This window comes from Vigna angularis, chromosome 5 (assembly GCF_016808095.1).
Source record: "Vigna angularis cultivar LongXiaoDou No.4 chromosome 5, ASM1680809v1, whole genome shotgun sequence".
NCBI classification, from domain to species: Eukaryota; Viridiplantae; Streptophyta; class Magnoliopsida; order Fabales; family Fabaceae; genus Vigna; species Vigna angularis.
In genome coordinates this window covers 40,008,840-40,027,508 of record NC_068974.1, presented here as the reverse complement: position 1 = coordinate 40,027,508, position 18,669 = coordinate 40,008,840, and the positions used below count along the sequence as shown (strand labels likewise).

Below are 18,669 nucleotides of genomic sequence, written 5' to 3'. Positions count from 1 at the left end.
TTACGACTTGTTTTCATAAGAGAAATGTTTATATTTATAAGGAAAATCTTCTAATCTGTTTGCTTCCTTAATCTGATTAATCATGCTAATCAGTTAGATGATTGCGATGTATACCTTATTATAAGCATAAGCATCTAATACCATACTCTATTAGAAAAGAGAACGTGGTGATTCGTTCGAGAATACGTTGTGGTTCGTTCGAGGATACAGGAGTTTTAATTCGTCGGTTGATGCTTCGTTTGTTTTTTTGGTAAGAATATGCGTTAATAAGTGGATTTTTAAATCTAATTCAAAATGATAGATTTGTATTTATTTATATATTTTAAATTAATTTTATTTTTAGTTACGTGAGGTTTTTATAGATATGTTTGTTTCCTTCTCTTTATTCATTTTCATGTGTATTAATAAGTTATGATGGTATATCACGTTGTCTGTTTGGCAATGCAGTAGTGTTTCTTTTTTCTAAGTTATTTAAGCTATTTTTGAGCTTGCAATTACCGAAACAGTTTGCTTGAACGTAAGTGAGGTTAACATAAATAATTGAATAAATGGAAGAGAAGAAAGCAACAACGTTTGATGATTGATTTGAAACCTTAAAAAAGAAGCGTAAAAACCTATAATTCATAGTGCCGGAAGCAAAGCTGTGTGAACATAAATACGTGTAATATACAGTTGGAGTCGTGTTGTCAGAATTGAAAAGTCAAACTAAACTTTTTAGCAAGAAAGAAGAAATAACTTCATGTCTTAATATCTATTTTGCCAACTGTTCAAAAATGTTAAATTAGTTGATCTTTTAAATAATTAACGTTATTTGTACGAATTTAATGGAAGAAATTTTATTGATACAGATTTTGTTAAGTGAGGATGTAATTGAAACATTTTTTAAAAGATGAACTAATTTGACATTTTCGAACAAAACTGGGAACAAAACAAGATATTAAGCCTAACTTCTTTTTGTGCTGAAAAAGAAAAAAAAACTAATGCCACGCATTAATGAATAATGGGAATTGATCACATTTTTGTTTTGTCATAAATAAAGTATTTGGTATAGCTAATATGATTTTAGCCTTGTATTAGTGAAGTATTTAATTAATTCATCTCTAAAATGAGTTTTATTTTATTTTTATTCAGAAAATCAAAATTATATTAACAAATTTATAATAGTTTATACATCTCCTCAATCTTATATTAAGTTCCTTTGTTAAAATTTCATGGAATACACGTTTTTCTTTGTTTTGATTGCGATGAAATTGTTTTTTATGGAATACACGTTTTTCTTTGTTTTGATGATTAATCTTTATTTCGAGATTTTTAATGGAAAGAAATTAGAAAATAAAAAAGTCATTAAAAAAAGAATGAAAAAGAAAAGAAGTATATCATATGTAAGTTTATGTAAAGAAACTAGTTTGGAAAAAAAAAATTATTAGATATATCATATATTGAAGTTTTATATGTTGTTTAGTTAGGTATTTATTGAAGTATTTTTGTGTTGTTTACCTTATAGTATATCAATTAATTATTATTAGTGAATGTTTTATTATATTTGTAAGTTTTTATTTTAGTATGGAATTTTTTTACATAATTTTTTTTTATATTGTTTGCTAGTTTCTGTCTTTTTTTTAGAAGAATAATGAAAGTAAAGAGCCTTTAGAACAGCTAAAGCTTTTGAACTACTTATAAGAGTTTTATTTTTAAGTTAAACTTCCCTCCCGTTGACGCATATTTATATTGTTTTTGTTTTATTCTTATATTTTAATTATATTATGATGGATGTATACAATTATTATTATATATTTTTTATCTTATTCAACATAAACTCAATATTACTTTATTTATTATTTTTCTTTTCCTAAGGACTTTTTGTATTAAAGTTTTTATCTTTCAAAATATAATTAAACAATAGTTTCAATATCTTTATCTTTTATAATCAGTATTAAATGTATATAATCAATATTTTCTTTATAATTTGAAAATCGTCTGAATACAATTAAATAATTATTTTAATATTTTTATCGTTTATAATTAATATTAAATGTATTTAATCAATATTTTATTTATAATTTGAAAATCGTCTAAAATATTTTACTATTAAATCAATATTTATATTTTTAAAAGTTAAAAGTTTTGCAAAAGTGATTTTAATATTTTTTTAATTTCTATTACCATTAAAACAATTTTTAAAACTAAATTTTTACTAATGTTTAGGTTTTTATACATGTACCTTATTTGCTGGACAAGATACATAGTTAAACATTTTAAATTATCAAATAATGCTTAGTTTAAAATCGGTTTCCAAGCTATAAATAAATAATATGATATGAAACATTTTAAACTTTTTAATTCTATATTTTTTTAATTTAATTTAAAATTAACTTTTAAATAAAAAAAAAGTTGGACGAAATTAATATATTCTAATAATCTAAACAAAACCACTAGATAAGATATGATGGATCAAGAAATTTCAAATTGTTAATATAAAAAAAAGTCCATTTAAATTGAATAAGAATTATGAAGGCTATAAAACACTTATTTATTTTGTAAAGATTATTATATTTTCAATATATTTCTTCAAATAAAATCTTGGTATCTATTTACACTTTCTTATAATGCCTTGAACATGAACGATGAGTTCCTTGTAGAAGCATATGGTAAGAGTACTCAAACAATGTTAAATACTCATTATAAGCCACAACGAAATAATCAAAGTTCTTTTGCTTGCCTTGTTTATTATAATTATATGATATTATGTAATTCTTATAATGATAATTAGAACTTACTATTACACTTCATCTTGTGCAAAATTAGGATCATATACACTATAAGGAGTGAAAAGTTGTTTCTATGTTTAGATCTAGTCACCTTTCAACAACACCTGCTTGTGTTTTTTGTATGCTCTTTGTCTATAATATACCCTCTACTCTTGAGAGATGTGTCACTTTGTAATTCGGAAACTATCCTTAACTTGTGTTGTATTTGAGACAACAAACTACAATAAAGTAAATAATAGTCAATATAATTTGAATTTACTATGCTTCTTCCAAATATTCAAAATTAAAAACATCATCCGAGACACAAAATCAGAAATGAAAATAATATGCCTAAATATAAGGGTATTTTGTTCTCGTACATGCTTGGAAAGTGTAAAAATTTAGAAGTTGACAAATGAAGGAAACATAATAGGGATTGAATTAATATGAAGTTTTATAATTTACATAAAAATAAAATGAGGTGTTGAATTTATGGAGGAAGAGGTTCACTAGAGATATACAATACCAATGAAACATGAATCTAACCATATAAAGGATTGACACCACTCTTTATCCAAAACTTTAAGGTAATGAATTACTTTTATATGTTACTCTATTTTTTTATTTTTATTTATTTTGAAACTTAGACTCACGTTTGAAATTCTAATTACAAGAATTGAGACAAGTTAAATGAGAAATTTTCCACATATTTAAAGAGTGAGTTCTATTATGAAATAGAAATCTAACTATAAATGTAAGTATTACCATAAATAAAGACGACAAAGTTGAGTAATTTTTAAGAAAAAAGATTCATAAATTTATTATTTTAAGATTTTTAATTAAAGATGATATTAGTCTTTTTTTTTTTTTTAGTGGATTCATATGTTAAATTATATCATTTCCAGTTAACCCTCTCTTAAAATACCATCCAATTGTTTTATGAGGGACTTATAATTTTCTATGTAAAATACTAACCTCCACGTTTAAATCATTCCTTGTAGCATATACTCTTAAATAACCAAATTCTGAAATCCTTTTCAGGCTCCAACTCTTATCCTGTAGATGCAAGAAAACATAAATTTTGATTGCTTTGTTAAAACTAAGAAGCACAATCCTGAAAATATATATGTATATAGAGGATTGAGAAGGAAAGAATATGTTGAAGAAATAATCACATTAGTTGAAAATTTGTCTAAAGTAAAGCCAGCCATGCCAATAACAACTTGCACAGGGGCACTGTAATTTCTTCCATCATATTTGTCTACTCCATTTTTATCTTTTGTAGGCAAAGCTTTACATTCATTTTGGAATACAGAACAAGTTCTCTCGTAATTATGTGTGTGGCCGAAGAGAGCCAAGTCAACCTGTTTCATTTGCAGAATATGGTGAATTGTTACAACAATGTCTTGGCAATGTCAATGTGAAAGTCAATGAAGTGTATACAAAATCTAAGGAGCTTGATTTGCTGACCTTATTTTGAAACAGCAATGGCTCCACAGTGTCAATAAACTTGCTACCAGAATTCAAAAATGAGTGGCTAGAGGTGTACATCGGTCTATGTCTGCAGATGAATGCATATATGCTTAAAAGATGGATCCAATAATATCATGAAGTTGGAACAACCAATTCTGTAAAAATGTGCACAAATTACTTACCCTGTGAAGATTAGCCAAGGAGTTTTCTGTCTATTAACTGATGCCATGTCCTTTCGCATCCACTCATACTGCAATAGGTGAAGTTACACATATTATTATTATGTAACTGAACAAATTATCACGTAACTGTTTGAAGTATAACTAAGTGAACTTTAAACTTAATTCAACCTCACAAAATTAATTTGGAATATGAGGTTTGCATCCATTTATATACTCTAAATTGGTTTTATCTCTAGTCAACATGAGACTTTTAACACACCCTCCTCACGTCAAGGTATATACATCTCAACGTGAGACTAGACATTAATGGACGGTTCGGTAGCAGGTAGAACAATATGCTCAACAAACAACAAATATCACTAGGATATGCTCTAACCTAACTCTGATAACATGTTAAGGGGTAGACTTTAAGCCTAACTCAACTCATAAAACCGGCTTATAAAACGAGGTTTGCACCTACTTATATATTCTAAATTGGTTTTATCTCTAGTCGACATAAGACTTCCAACAATAGGAAACAAAACAGTGACTTCACTCACTCTACCTGCTCAGAATTCTTTGACCAGTCATGCTCAGTTGATATTACTGTGAAATGAACACTTCCATGCTCAATAGAGTACCAAGGCTTATCCTTTGCTGAAGTTGGCATTGGAAAGTATGTTTCATAAGGTACACCACATTCCCCACCAGAGTCAGGAGTGATATACATTGAACCTGAACTTATATAATCCCTGAGTACAAAAAGGGAGTTCAGAAAATGATACATAACATTTTTTTTCCTCTTTTCCATAAATCTACAATGCTTGTTATTCAATTAGGTGTATATAAACAAATCAATAACGTGCATTAAACTTGAAGTGCTAAGAAATCCATAATTTTACAGGAAATTAAGTAATGATTTTAAGGGAACTTTTATCATTCATGTGGAGGGCATACCTCTCATGGTTCCCTATTGCTGTCATATAAGAAATTCTGGAAGCTACTGGGTTGATAAGGTGAAAGAAGAATTCCCATTCTGCAAGAAAACCTGTTGCATAGCTTATATCTCCAATGTGAAAGATTGAATCTATATTCTTGGAATCTACATCCTTGGCTATGGCATTAATCACAGAAAGTGCTCCTGGCTGTTTGAAAAACAAAACAACAGCTGCTCAATACAAAATACCTTAACCTTTCACCACAAGCCAAATCATAGTAACTTATCTCAATATGAATCTAAAATATAAATGTTAATATATTTGAAGCAGCAATTTACCTGAATGTAGTGTTCTTCTGAGGCATCAAGAGGAGTCTTTCCCATATCACCAAATGCAATGAATCTGAGCTCATTTGATCCTCCAACTGGTGGAGTTTTAAACATGATTTGCTTACTCCAACCAACAGAGTTACTGGACCATAGGCAGAAGAAAAAACAACCTATCTAATAAGCTAAATCTCATTTCTTGAAATAATTACAAATTCTAGATGTTCGTGTATAAATTCTAGGTGTACCTAACTAGTCAATGTCTTTTTATACTATTTCACAGAGATTCAGTTTAAAAACACTTTCTAATGATTCAGACTATTAAATTATGTAAAATGCAGAATATATATAGACTTTCTCAAATCACAACCTCAATTTATCCCATAAAGTTCATACCTTCCATATCTGTATGGGAATTTCCTTGAAGGGGCAAGGCCAGTCATTACTGCTGAATGAATGTACCCTGGATCATGCCATCCGAAATCCTTAGCAGGACTAGGCACTACTGAACCTATTAATTTCAAATGGAAACGAAAAATAATGGTAAAACTGTTAGAAAAGTTGACTTCTCTCAATTTATGGTGGTGATGCTTCAAATTAAACTTTATGGAGAAGCATATATAAAATAAGACTAAAGTAAATCTATCACTCACTGCACATATCAGCTTTCGAAAATGTAGTAACTGTTGAAGTAACTGTTTTTCCATTTGCATATTGGATTTGTTGAGGCTTCATGTCTCCACTAACCCATGTTAGTCTCATCTGCAACACCAAATCACATCCGGGAATAAATGAAGCGAGATTATCTCATGTAGTTTAACTCGAAATCAATCTTACAAAACTGATTTAAAAGATAAAATTTGTTATTAAGTATAATCGTCCGGTCAATCACAGACAGAACACTTAATATATCTCTTGATCTAATGCAAAACTATTGACGGATCAGTTGGACCATAAACAAGATTAGTAATAAGAATAATTATGTTAACTCTAATTCAGGTCATTACTATTTGGACCGTAATTAGACCTACATTAATCAGAAGTTTATCCCAAAATTTATAAATACAGTTCTAAAATCTAGGTAATTGATTACTTTTTACTTAATATTTATTATCAAAGTATTCGGACAAACGAATTTTAGTATCAAAAGTGTTTTCTAGCAGGTTACATCCAACTTAACCAAACAATTTAGTGAGGATTGAAGATTAAACTTTGACGTAAGCTTTAAACTTGGAAATTATCCATGCAAAAAAATCTAACTTCCACCTCGTAAACAAAATGATTTATATAGTGTAAATTGACTTTAGTCTATATATATTCTAAGTTAATTTCATCTTTAGTCTGTAGAATTTTCAACTAACAGAAAAAAGTAATGTGATACTTACCGATGTTCCAGATGAATCTATGCTTGAGAGATGTCCATAGAGAGGACTCTTGGGATTAGAAAAACTGAGAGGCTTGGACCTTCCCACAAGGCAGGGTTTCAGGAATCCATTAGAGAAGAACACAAACTCAATGTCACTTCTGATATTCACAACATGAAACTGTATTGAACCACTGCACGTTGAGGCAACGCATGTCCCATTTTGATATTTCTTGCATTCTTTGTTTTTGCAACTGAGGTAATTTGGATCTTTGCTCATGTACTGTGCCTGCGTTTTCGTTCAATCATTTATTATTAGAACAATGTATATCATATTTTCACGAACTCAGTGCTCGAGAAGAAAGAGCGTCTCAATGCTTGATTTGTGGCACGCGGCAACAAATCAAGTTACTGCCATTAATGGAACATTGAAGTTGACTTTTTTTCATAAATGTTTAATTTATGAAAAACCATTGTCAACTCTTTTTCCTTGGTCCGTTTAATCTTTAATTAGTCATCCTCGGGAAGTGCTAATATTTATCTTTTATTTAATTGAGTTTTACTTTAAAATAATAATAGTGTGACATTTTTATTAAATTCACATTAACGACACGTGTCAACATTTTATTATCTTGTACTTTTAAAACCTAAATTAAAATTGTCACATTTTAGATGGAGAAGATAACTCAATTTTTAAAACATCTTGCAAGTTAATGCCTGTTAATGGAAGGGCCACAACAATTAAATCAATTAAATGAGAATAATAAATACATGCATTAAATATTGATTAAGCATAATATTTTAAGGTGGTTTAAAAAAAGTTAATACTATTAAATGAAAGTATTAATTATAAAAACCATATTATTAATCAAATGATTTAAATATATATATATATATATATATATATTTTAAGGTGGTTTAATATTGTAAAAATTTTTAACAATGACTTTTTCAGTCCAATTATTTTAATAATTTTTAAAATAGTATCTTTTCAATGAACTTTCAAAATACATTAATGACTTAATATCTTATTTTGTCTTCAGTTTTGTTCGAAAATATCAAATTAGTCCATCCTTTAAAAAATGCGTTAATTACGTCCTCACTTAATAAAATTTGCATAAATGAAATCATTTCCGTTAAATCTGTACAAATCGCGTTAATTATTTTTCTCTCTCTTCTACTTGAATAATTAACTCCGTTTGTACGGATTTAACGAAAGGATTTAATTATGAAAATTTTATTAAATAAGGACGTAATTGACGCATTTTTTAAAGATGGACTAATTTGACATTTTCGAGCTAGGAACAAAATAGGGTATTAAGCTTACATTAATTTATCTTTTAATAATTTATTAAATATTATGTTTTCAGTGAACTTTCAAAATACATTAATTAATTTTGACGTTTTAAAACATATTGAGGACTTTTTTAATTATATTTTAAAAGCTTAACAAAAGATAATATTAAAAAATGGAGCAGAAAATCGAAATTAGCATTTTTCTCTGGTAGGAATAATGTGGAGTGTTAAAACAATCGAAAGCAAAAGAAAACTACTATATACCTTGATAGGATAGTGGCAAAGCAAAGGAAGTTTGGCTGTATCACCAGTTTGCAGATAGAAAAACTCTGTTAGAACACAAGATGAAACACTGTGCAAACGTAATTAATGAAACAGAAAAACTTGTTAGTGCTGGAAATAGTTTAAGAATGAATGTGAAAAGTTCAGAATTGCATGTGACTGAAATTTCTTACTCAGAATTGGAAGGTGAGATCATGGCAACCCAATCATCGTCTGAAGGTTTGGAAACTCCGGTGACTGTAACTGTCACGAACCCATCATCTGATAGGCTGGAATTTGAGGTCACATTCACACGGATAAAGGGATTTGAAGCAGAACAATCACCCAGAATTTTTCTGTTTATCGTTCTGAATTCTGATATAGCAGTGAAATTGCTGTGTAGGACTTTGGTGTCAGTAATCACACGGTGCAAAAGTGAGGGACTGAGAGTTTCAGAGGTTGAAAAATGAAGGCTAAGGAAAAGAATCAGCAAAAGTGATACATATTTGAGAACTTTACAAGATTCCATGGAAGAAAGAGAACGAGAAGACATTCAACAAAACGTTTTCTCTGAATATTAATTGTTTTCAGTTTTCGGTCTTTGGATTTGCTAGCTAAGTCAGAAATGGTTGCTTTTTATAATGAAAATCTTAGTTGTTTGCTGTTAATGGGATGCGGTGACGGTAACTTGTGTTGTGTTGTGATGTGTTTGAATTTGAAGAGTGGAAAAGGAAAGGAAAGGAAAGGAAATAAAGTTGTAATGATTGTAACTTGGGTTGTGATGTGATGGAATTAGAAGGAGTAGAAAATAAATGAAAGGAAAGAAAAATAAAGTAAAAGAAATTAAGTTGTTTAGATTAATACAATGAAAAGTATTATAAAAATTTATAGTAAAATAATGTTTCCAATAAGGAATGAGACTAATAATCTAAGTATTGTTATGTGGTCTTTCAATGATGTCTATAAAATTCTAAGTGTTGTATTAAATTATTCATCCAAATTCTTTGAAGTTTTTTTTTATTAAAATATCATATTCATTGACAATTAATAATTAATGTAATATTAAATAAAAGAAACCTATCTCTTTATTTTAAGGGATACACCTTTGATCTAATTTCGAAAGTAATCATATTTTACTTTTAATTAATTTGTAAAATAAATTTAAAAGTAATTTATAAAATTTTATGTTTTAAATATCATATATTAAAAATAAACACATTTTAAACCGATTAATTTATAGTAAAATAATGTTTCAGACAAGGAATCGAGATTAATAATGTAAGTATTGTTATGTAGATTTTGAATGATTTTTATAAATCCTTATTAAATTATTCATCAAACTCTTTCAAGTTTTTTATTAAAATGTCAATCTAATGTTGAAAATTAACATTGACAATTAATAAAAGAAATCTCTTTATTTCAAGAGATAGACCTTTGATCCAATTTCGATCCAAATCCGAGTAATCATATTTTATTTTTAATTAATTTGTAAAATAAATTTAAAAATAATTTATAAAAGTTTATGTTTTAAATATCATATATTAAAATTAAACACACTTTAATCTGATTAATTTATTATTTAATTAGTCTTTATATTTACATGTTTTAATTATTTATTATGTCAGAATAAAAGAAGAAATATTTATTATATTTTATTTTTTAATTATTTATTATGTCAAAATAAAAGAATAAATGTTTATTATATTTTATTTAATGTTAATGGATTTTTCTTATTTGATTGTTTTAAATATAAATTATTATAAAATTTACAAAAGTAAACTACTTTTTTCTATCGTTTTTTTGAAAAGTCTTCAGCCCTTTAGCCTAGGAACAAAAAAAACTTTTGTTTTTGTTTTCATGCCTACTGTATTAGGAAGATTTTATTTATTTATAAAAAATAAAATTTCAAAAGAGGTTGATATAAATGTAGATGTAATAACATTTTAATTGTTTAGAAAATAAAAATTATGTATTTATTTTATTAAAAAAATAGTCTAGCCCTCAATTTTAGAACAAAGTAATATTTTGTCAACTATTACACAGGTTGTCTATTTTTCATATCATAAGTAATAACTTTAATGTTGAAAAGTCAACATTAAAAAAAAAACTAAATCGAAGTGAAATAAAAGTTTAACAATTAATGCTATTTGAATTCACACAATCATTTATTCTAATTATATATTTTTTAAATAAAATATTAAAAAGATTAAATAAAAATATTTTATTTTCACTATTTTGTACATTAAGAATAATTAAATTCAAAATGAAATAATATATTCATAACTAAAAGTGTTAGAACTTAAACACTTATTTCTTGTATTTTTAATTTTTTTTTTAGAAAAAATATTTTGTTTTCAATATTTATATTTTAAATTTTGAGAATAGTAAATTCAAAAGAAAATAATATTTTTTACAATTAAACGTGTTTGAATTCATACATATTCATTTGTTCGTACTTATGAACGATTTCTAAAGTGAAAATAATAAACGCAAAATGTAAAATAAAAAATATTGCTTTTAATTATTTTACTTTTTATTTTAAAAATAATTAAAGACAACCAAAGATAGCATTTTAAAATAAACATTTAAAGTTTTTCTATAATTGAGGAGCTCTTCAAAATATTTTCTCCTTTTTGTTTCTCTTTTGTTCAATAAATTAATTTTAAAAATTACAACTTTCATAATATTATAACACATAAGGTAAAAAATCAATTATAACATTACTGGTATAAATTTAAGAGACAAAAATATATTTAAGTAGTAAAAGATAAGTATTAGGTATTAAAATTAGAGAAATCAAAATTTGAAGTAGATTAAAATATGAAAATCAGATATTAGTATATATTTCCATTTATTCTTTGATTAAATATTGTTTGCATTAATGATTCTCGAATTACATGGCATTAATGTCCAACACTACTTTTTTTCTTTTTGCTATTTCCTATAAAACTACTTGATTTATACGTTTATCTAAAAGATAAATGTGCATAGTCTCTATTCAAATGTTGGTCTTTTTTGTTTGGTAATGTTTCGAAAAGGAATTAGGTTTGTTCTTCATGTTTTTTGTTTTCTACAAATAATAAATTTATACTTTTGAGGCAAGTTTTGACGTCTAAACAGAAAAAACAACAATCTCCAAACCCTTGGAATCTCCCACACTTTAGCATTGCTTTGCTCCAACACATAGGTATTGCAGTTAAGGTTAAGAGAAAAAAAAAACTTATCTTTAAGAAAAATTACACTAATTAATTGAGTTTCATTTTGTCATGGTTATGGAAATAAAGAAAAAGTGGAATGTTCAAGATGAAGCTTCCCCAAAGAAAAATTGAAACACAGGAAGATGTATGAAATTAAAAAAAAAAGCCATGAATTGATCTTGATCTCCGAAAGAAACAAATTTACATAAGAAATTTTATACATATAATTTTTTTTAGAAAACTCATATGATGTATATAGTTAGACATCATTTTATATTTTTTAGTTGGCACTAATAAGATTTCATGTAATATTTAAAAATAATAATTAAAGTTATTTATTTCATAATAATTATCAATGATTTTAAGTTGTTAAAAAAGTAGAAAGAAAGGATGTGTATAAACAATAATGATTGATTTTCAAATATTTTTAGTTATTTATTTGTGGGAGTTGTCTGCAAATTTTGCTCGATTGGTTTTCATAAATATAATATGATATCTTATTTACTTATATGATATAAGAAATCACACACAATTTTAACAAGTTTAACCAAACATAGTGGAAGCTCCTAGGCCTGTAAGGAATATTATACATCCCACGAAAATTTGACAATAGATTATGAAACCTATGTTTCCTAAACAAGATATCCTTTCTCGCAATTATGCAAGGGTTAAATATATTTATACTCGCTTTTAATTTTTAATGTATAATTAAAATTTGTTTATGTTCTAAATGTTTATATAATTTGGTTTTCAACTTTTAAAAATGAATCATATACTTATCATAATTTTTTTATTGTGTTAAATAATGATCAAATTTACATTTAAAACAACTCAAATGTGAGTTAAGGTTAAAGTTTAGGGTTTTGTAGAAGGATGAAAATAAATAAGCTAACTATTATATAAGTGAATGAATGCAAAGGACACAAATGTTTAGGATTTAACGTGAGTTTAAATTCCCACATATAATGTGGGGAGATTGGTCGAGGTTCAAAGTTACACAGAAAATAATAATAAGATCACTTATATATAAGTAAAAAAATATCCGTAAACATATTAATGGAAAAATTGTTACTATTTAGTATGAGTTGGTATGAAGTCTTACATCAGTTATGCTTAATGCTTGTTATGGTTTTATCACCTATGGTTTGATTTATAGTTCTTGATGTTTTGGAAAATATGATTTGAACTAATACTTAATGGAGCTTGTATCTAAGGATAAAACATGATTCATTAGTAATTTTAAGATTCCTGAACTTAATGTATGATTGTTTATTGAAGATTCAAGAAATTGGAACTTGATGAGTTATCATAGGCTTAAAATCACTAAGGATAGAATTTGAATATATTGGTGAGTTGATTATGACTTGAATATGAATTGAGGTGTTTGTTAATGTATCAAAATGAAGTGGATGAATTCTAGTCTTAACAAATTATAAATACTCTATGTTACATTTCCTTGCACACAAATTATTTATTAAAAAAACTAAAAAGTTTATTTTGTGTGTTTTGTGAACTTTGTGGTCTAATTGAATTATTAAGTGCAAGATTTGTTGAACGCTGCATAAATCTTTTGGGAGAGAACGATATAAATACTTATTTCTTGCTACGCTGGGACAAGTGAATTTGCTATTGGTTTTGTCGCCAATAAAAAATATGGTTTAAGATTTAGGATTAGGGTTTGGGTTTGGAATTTGTAGTAAGTGTTCAAGGTTAGGGTTTATGGTTAAGAGTAGGGTTTGGTTTATAGTTTATGGTTAAGGTTAGAGTTTATGGTTTAGAGATATGGTTAGTGTAAGAGTTTCGGGTTTATGGTAAGGGTTTAGGGTAGAGTCAGGATAAAGAATAGGTTTAGGATTAAGGTTTAGGGTAATAGTTTATTATTTAGAGTTTATAGTTTAAGATTTAAGGTAGAGTTAAGCTTAAGGTCTAAGGTTTTTGGTAAGGGTGTAGGGATAAAGTTGTGTAGGGTTAGAATTGTGGTGTATAATAAATGTTAGAGTTTAGAGTTTAGCATATAAAGGAAGGATTTATAGTTAAAGAGACGAGTGAGACAAAAACGTTGTTTGCAAACAAATCTTTGTTCCGTTCGCTCTGTGTCTGAGAGCGCAGTACGACATTGACGTTTTTGGAAACATTTAAGGATGTTTATGGCGATTGGTGTCCCCTCATCGCGATGAACTATGTACTAAGCATATTACATGTTTCGTTTGTTTTATGCACACGTTGATGAATTGTTTTTTGAACATGGAATCAAAATACTCTCAGTTTGGCCTGCAATGAGTTATAATAATAGCAGTTCAAACTTTTTGGAAAGAGTAAAATAATATATTGTGGTTAGAAAACTCAGAATCTATGGTGGCAGACAAAAGGTGTGTACAAATTTCAATGACAAAATCAATCTTTTTCGTTTGTCTCCATCTTAATGCAGAAAACAGGTTATGTCAAAGATTCAGCGCTATAAAGCTTAACATTATAATCCTTATGCAGACCTCTTAGCATCATTAGTCCAAACCAAAAGTCTAAGAATTGCTCATCTACGTTCTCAGATGGATTGAAGAAAGCACTGAAAAAACTTGGATGAGCAACGTTACTGGGGTTATTGCATGCAATCCAAGCTATGCAAACGGGTAGCACACGATCACTCTATTTAAGTATTTATTCGTTTTTTTTACAGTCAAATTTGTTCTTAAATTACAAAAATGGATAAAAGTCAAAAAAATAACGGTGTTAACATTTTTTTGATAATAAATTATGTTTCACTATTTTATTGGTCTGAATATTTGAAACGGATCAATCACAAGCTACTACATAGGCTGTTGTAAAAAAGTTATAAAAAAAATTGTTAAAAGAACATTTTCCAAAAATAACTGAGTAATGATTTTTTGATACGCCTAAATTTTTTATACTACTCTTTCTTACTTTTCATTCTCTTCTTTCTTGAAAAAATAAAAAAATTTACACTTTTATGACTATTTTATCCTTATGCTATGTGTCAAATGAATGTAAAAATGTGTCATGATACCATTACTTAATAACTATTCTCCATATTCATGGTTTTTGTCATAAACTTAAAGTAAACGCACCTAAATTTTTTACATCACATTATCATTCTCTACTTTTTACTCTTTTATTCCTTAAAAAAATACAAAAGTTTATATATTTTTATGTGTCAGAAAGTGTGTAATGATTACATACTTAAAGTCTAAGAAAATCCTCTTAAGAAATTTGATTATTGTTCGTGGTGTATATGTTAGGTTCACAGTACCACTTGCAGGGATCGAAAGACTGGGATGAAGATGGCATAAAAATAATCCAACTTCTCAACGAGTGTGCCAGTTTTACTGAATCAGGAAACTTCATTGATGCAGATACTGCACTCTACAATCTTTCTCACCTTGCTTCCCCAGATGGCGATTCAATGCAACGAGTTGCCACTTATTTCACTGAGGCACTAGCACATTGCCAATTGGCCAAAAATCTGCGTGGTGTACCTAAAGTTCTCCGCTTGGTGAGAGCATTATCAACTCCTGAACAGCAACTTCTGAATCAGCTCTTCTTTGATTTCTACCCCTTCTTAAAGATCGCTCACACGATCACAAATCACACCATTATAGAAGCCATGCGAGGGGAAACAGCGATCAACGTGCTTGATCTCAGTCCATCCAACGCAGATCAGTGGAGTAATCTCATGCAGGGTTTGAGAGAGCATTTAACAAACACACCGTATCTGAAGATTACTGTCACAGCCATACACGAGAAGAAGGAAGTGTTAGAACAAATGGAGTTGCGTCTGAAAGTTGAAGCTGAAAGGTTGAACTTCCATTTCAAATTCAACGCTGTTGTGAGCAGTTTGGAGAGCCTTGACCCTGAGACATTGCCCATCAAGAAAGGTGAGCCTCTTGCGATTTGCTGCGTGCTTCGGCTTCATTCTCTTCTGGCTGCAAATCATGATGAGATGGTGAAAACGAAGGTTCAGAGGGCTTTTTCTGAGATGCTTATAAATCAAAGTCCTGACTCTGCACTCTCACCTTTTTCTCCATGTCCATCACAGAAGATGGAGAGTTTTCTGAATGGTCTGTGGCGGCTCCGACCCAAAGTGATGGTGATCACTGAGCAGGAATCAAACGTTAATGGAGCTAGTTTGAGAGAAAGGGTGTTCAAAGCTTTGAGCTTTTACTGCACACTGTTTGATTGCTTGGAAGCCTCAGCTTCAAGAACATTGATAGGGAGAAGCCTATTGGAGAAGATGCTTCTTGGTGAAGAGATCAAGAACATTGTTGCATGTGAAGGAGTTGAGAGAAAGGAGAGGCATGAGAAACTAGAAACATGGATTCCAAGGCTTGAATTGGCTGGATTTGGAATGGCTTCTGTTAGTTCCAATGGAATTTGGCTTGCAGAAAAGTTGTTGCAAAGCTATGTGCCTGGTTACCACATGCATCAGAAGAACCAGTTCTTGTTTATTTGTTGGGAGAAAATTCCTCTGTTTTCAATTTCTGCATGGAAGTTTTAGAAGGTATATACCTTACTAAGTAGCCTTAGTTTAGTTTATTCAGGAAGTGTTTTTCCAATTCATTCTATCAAACACACTATTTAACGGAGAATATGTGTTAAATAGTGTGTTAAAAGAATTGTATTTTTAATTTTATTTGTTAAAATATTTGAATATATACAGTTCTATGGAAATAATTTTTTTATTGGATAAAAATATTGTGTAAGTCTGATTTAATATCTCAAAGCTTACTGACATCAAATGTATCCCTTAATGAAAAATGTGTTCAAGAAAAGTAAATGAGGTGTTCTTATCAGTTTTCAACGTTGCCAAGCAATGCGAAAAGGAGATTAACCAAAAGTATCACATAATGCCTAATGTGTATGCTTTCTTCCTGCACCCCTATAGAAGTGAAAAAAGACCATTTTACCCTTAATGAATTTTTCTTAAAAAAAACTTAAATTAATTTTAGATTTAGAGATACATTTCAAATTAGAAAATTCGAAATACATTCCAATCAGAATGTATTTTAAAAATAACACATTCTAAATTCTACACTCCATGATGTATTTTCAGAAATCATATTTTAAATTATCCAATCCAAAATATATTTAAAAATTAACATATTTCACCGAAAATACATTCCAAATATAACTAGTCCAACTCAATCCACAGCAAATTCATTTTGAGAGCTACTCCCTCCACCACCCCTAACAGCTTCCTACACCTCCCCAACAAAATTTTAATTACAAAACTATTCTTTTTACTTTTTTTACTTTTTTTATGAAAACTTTAAATCTCATTTTCACACACAGTAGAGCAGCCCCACCCCCACCCCCAACTCTGACTTTCTCTCAAAATTCGTTTCTTTTCAATTCATTCTCCATATCCGTTTCCACTTCATTCTTTCTTTTATCTCTATTTTGGTCCCTTGCTTATGTGTTCATGGTGCGGTGGTGGTGCAGTGTTGGTGCGGTGGTGGTGCGGTGGTTTTGGGCATTGTTACGCCTATCGGAGTTTCTCGGTCGTCTCTTTTTGTTGAATAGTTTTTTTATTTTTGTGGTTTCTGATTATGGGTTGTGAATTTCTTTCTCGAGAATCTGGGATGGGTAGGGTAGGTTGTGATTTGTGTTGAGAATGAGGGTTTGTGCTCTGGATTTGCGGTTCTGTCATCCATTTCTGGACCTGAAGTTTGTTCTGTGTCCCAATACTGCTTCTGGATTCATGCATGTCGATTTTATGCTTCACTTTTGTCTCGAAATTCTGGGTTCTGCTTCTCTTTCAAGTGATTTGGTGCTTTAATTGAAGAGAATATTTAGTATTTAATGAAAATGAAAATATTTATTAGATTGAAAGCATATAAGGTGTGCGTGTATTAAATTTTACTGTTATGAAAATTTGTATTCTTAGTGTTTTAGCTTTTTGAGTTGGATAACTTTTGGTTTCCCTCACCGTTCTCTTTCAAAAACATAGTTGTTTTCTTGCCAGGCATAAACTACTAAAGGATTGCATGTGCATTTTGATTTAACCCAACCTTTACATTGCACTTGGCCGTGTGTTTCTCTAATGCTTAGTCATTCATTCTATATCACTTCTATGTTGAGCGGATGTGAATATACGTTAGCGTTTTAAAACGGTCCAAAGTTAGCGTCTTAAACGGATGTCAATATCCGTGACATCCGTTTGTTAACAAAGTGGTTGATTGTTGGATAAAAAGATAAAAACAAAAATTAAATATAAGGGCATAATAGGAATGGAAAGGTGGAGGAAGTGGTGTGTGGTGGTGGAGGAAGCAACACCCATTCATTTTCCTTTAGAAAATTCTAACTACTAAAACTTTTGGGCCGAACAGAAATTTTTCAGGTTGAATAAAGGCTAAAGCTTTCTGCACCCCATCAAATTTCACCTTCCACTCCATCAAATTTCTGGAAAATATTTTCCGTAAAAGGAGGAGGTGATTGATTTCTGAAAGAAAATTTCAGAATTGTTTATTTTATTTTGAAAAATAAATTTCGGAAATGATAAGAGAAGTGATAAGGTATATGAAGAAAATGATAGAATGGAAGAAGTAATTACCTCGAATAAATGACTTAGCTGCTAAAACCAACAAAGGCAAACACGTTCAATAAGTTCAACTTCATAAATTTAATTGAATATAACTCTTCCAATATATTACGAAAATTAAGTTTATAATTTTTGGAAATTTTACAATTCTAATAGGAGAAAGTTAGTTCCATCCTATTGGCTGCTATTGCATGATTCTGTGTAAGAGAAGAATCTGATGTCACGCCACTAATCAGTTTAGTAGGTTATTATTAAAACATGAAGTATGTATGTTTTCTCATCCAAGTCAATTATCCAAAGCCAAACAATACTTTTTGTCAACATTTTCTTTGGTTTTCCCGCAACAGATTGTGC

General features: G+C 28.9%; 2 protein-coding genes across 2 annotated transcripts; one reads left to right on the top strand and one right to left on the bottom strand.

Moving 5' to 3' along the window:
- Positions 1-2,703: 2,703 nt before the first annotated feature.
- On the bottom strand, positions 2,704-9,156 carry LOC108339925 (probable inactive purple acid phosphatase 27). The gene is made up of 13 exons (XM_017577154.1): positions 8,760-9,156; positions 8,569-8,656; positions 7,031-7,297; positions 6,299-6,407; positions 6,042-6,156; positions 5,658-5,790; positions 5,339-5,526; positions 4,947-5,133; positions 4,403-4,470; positions 4,218-4,308; positions 3,923-4,111; positions 3,723-3,803; positions 2,704-2,986 (listed from the first exon to the last, which is right to left on the bottom strand). The coding sequence occupies exons 1-13, from the start codon at positions 9,116-9,118 to the stop codon at positions 2,933-2,935; spliced, it is 1,929 nt and encodes a 642-aa protein (XP_017432643.1). The 5' UTR covers positions 9,119-9,156; the 3' UTR covers positions 2,704-2,932.
- Positions 9,157-15,009: 5,853 nt separating this feature from the next.
- On the top strand, positions 15,010-16,272 carry LOC108339492 (GRAS family protein TF80). The gene has a single exon (XM_017576620.1). It carries the CDS (start codon positions 15,010-15,012, stop codon positions 16,270-16,272), a length of 1,263 nt encoding a protein of 420 aa, XP_017432109.1.
- Positions 16,273-18,669: the final 2,397 nt, after the last annotated feature.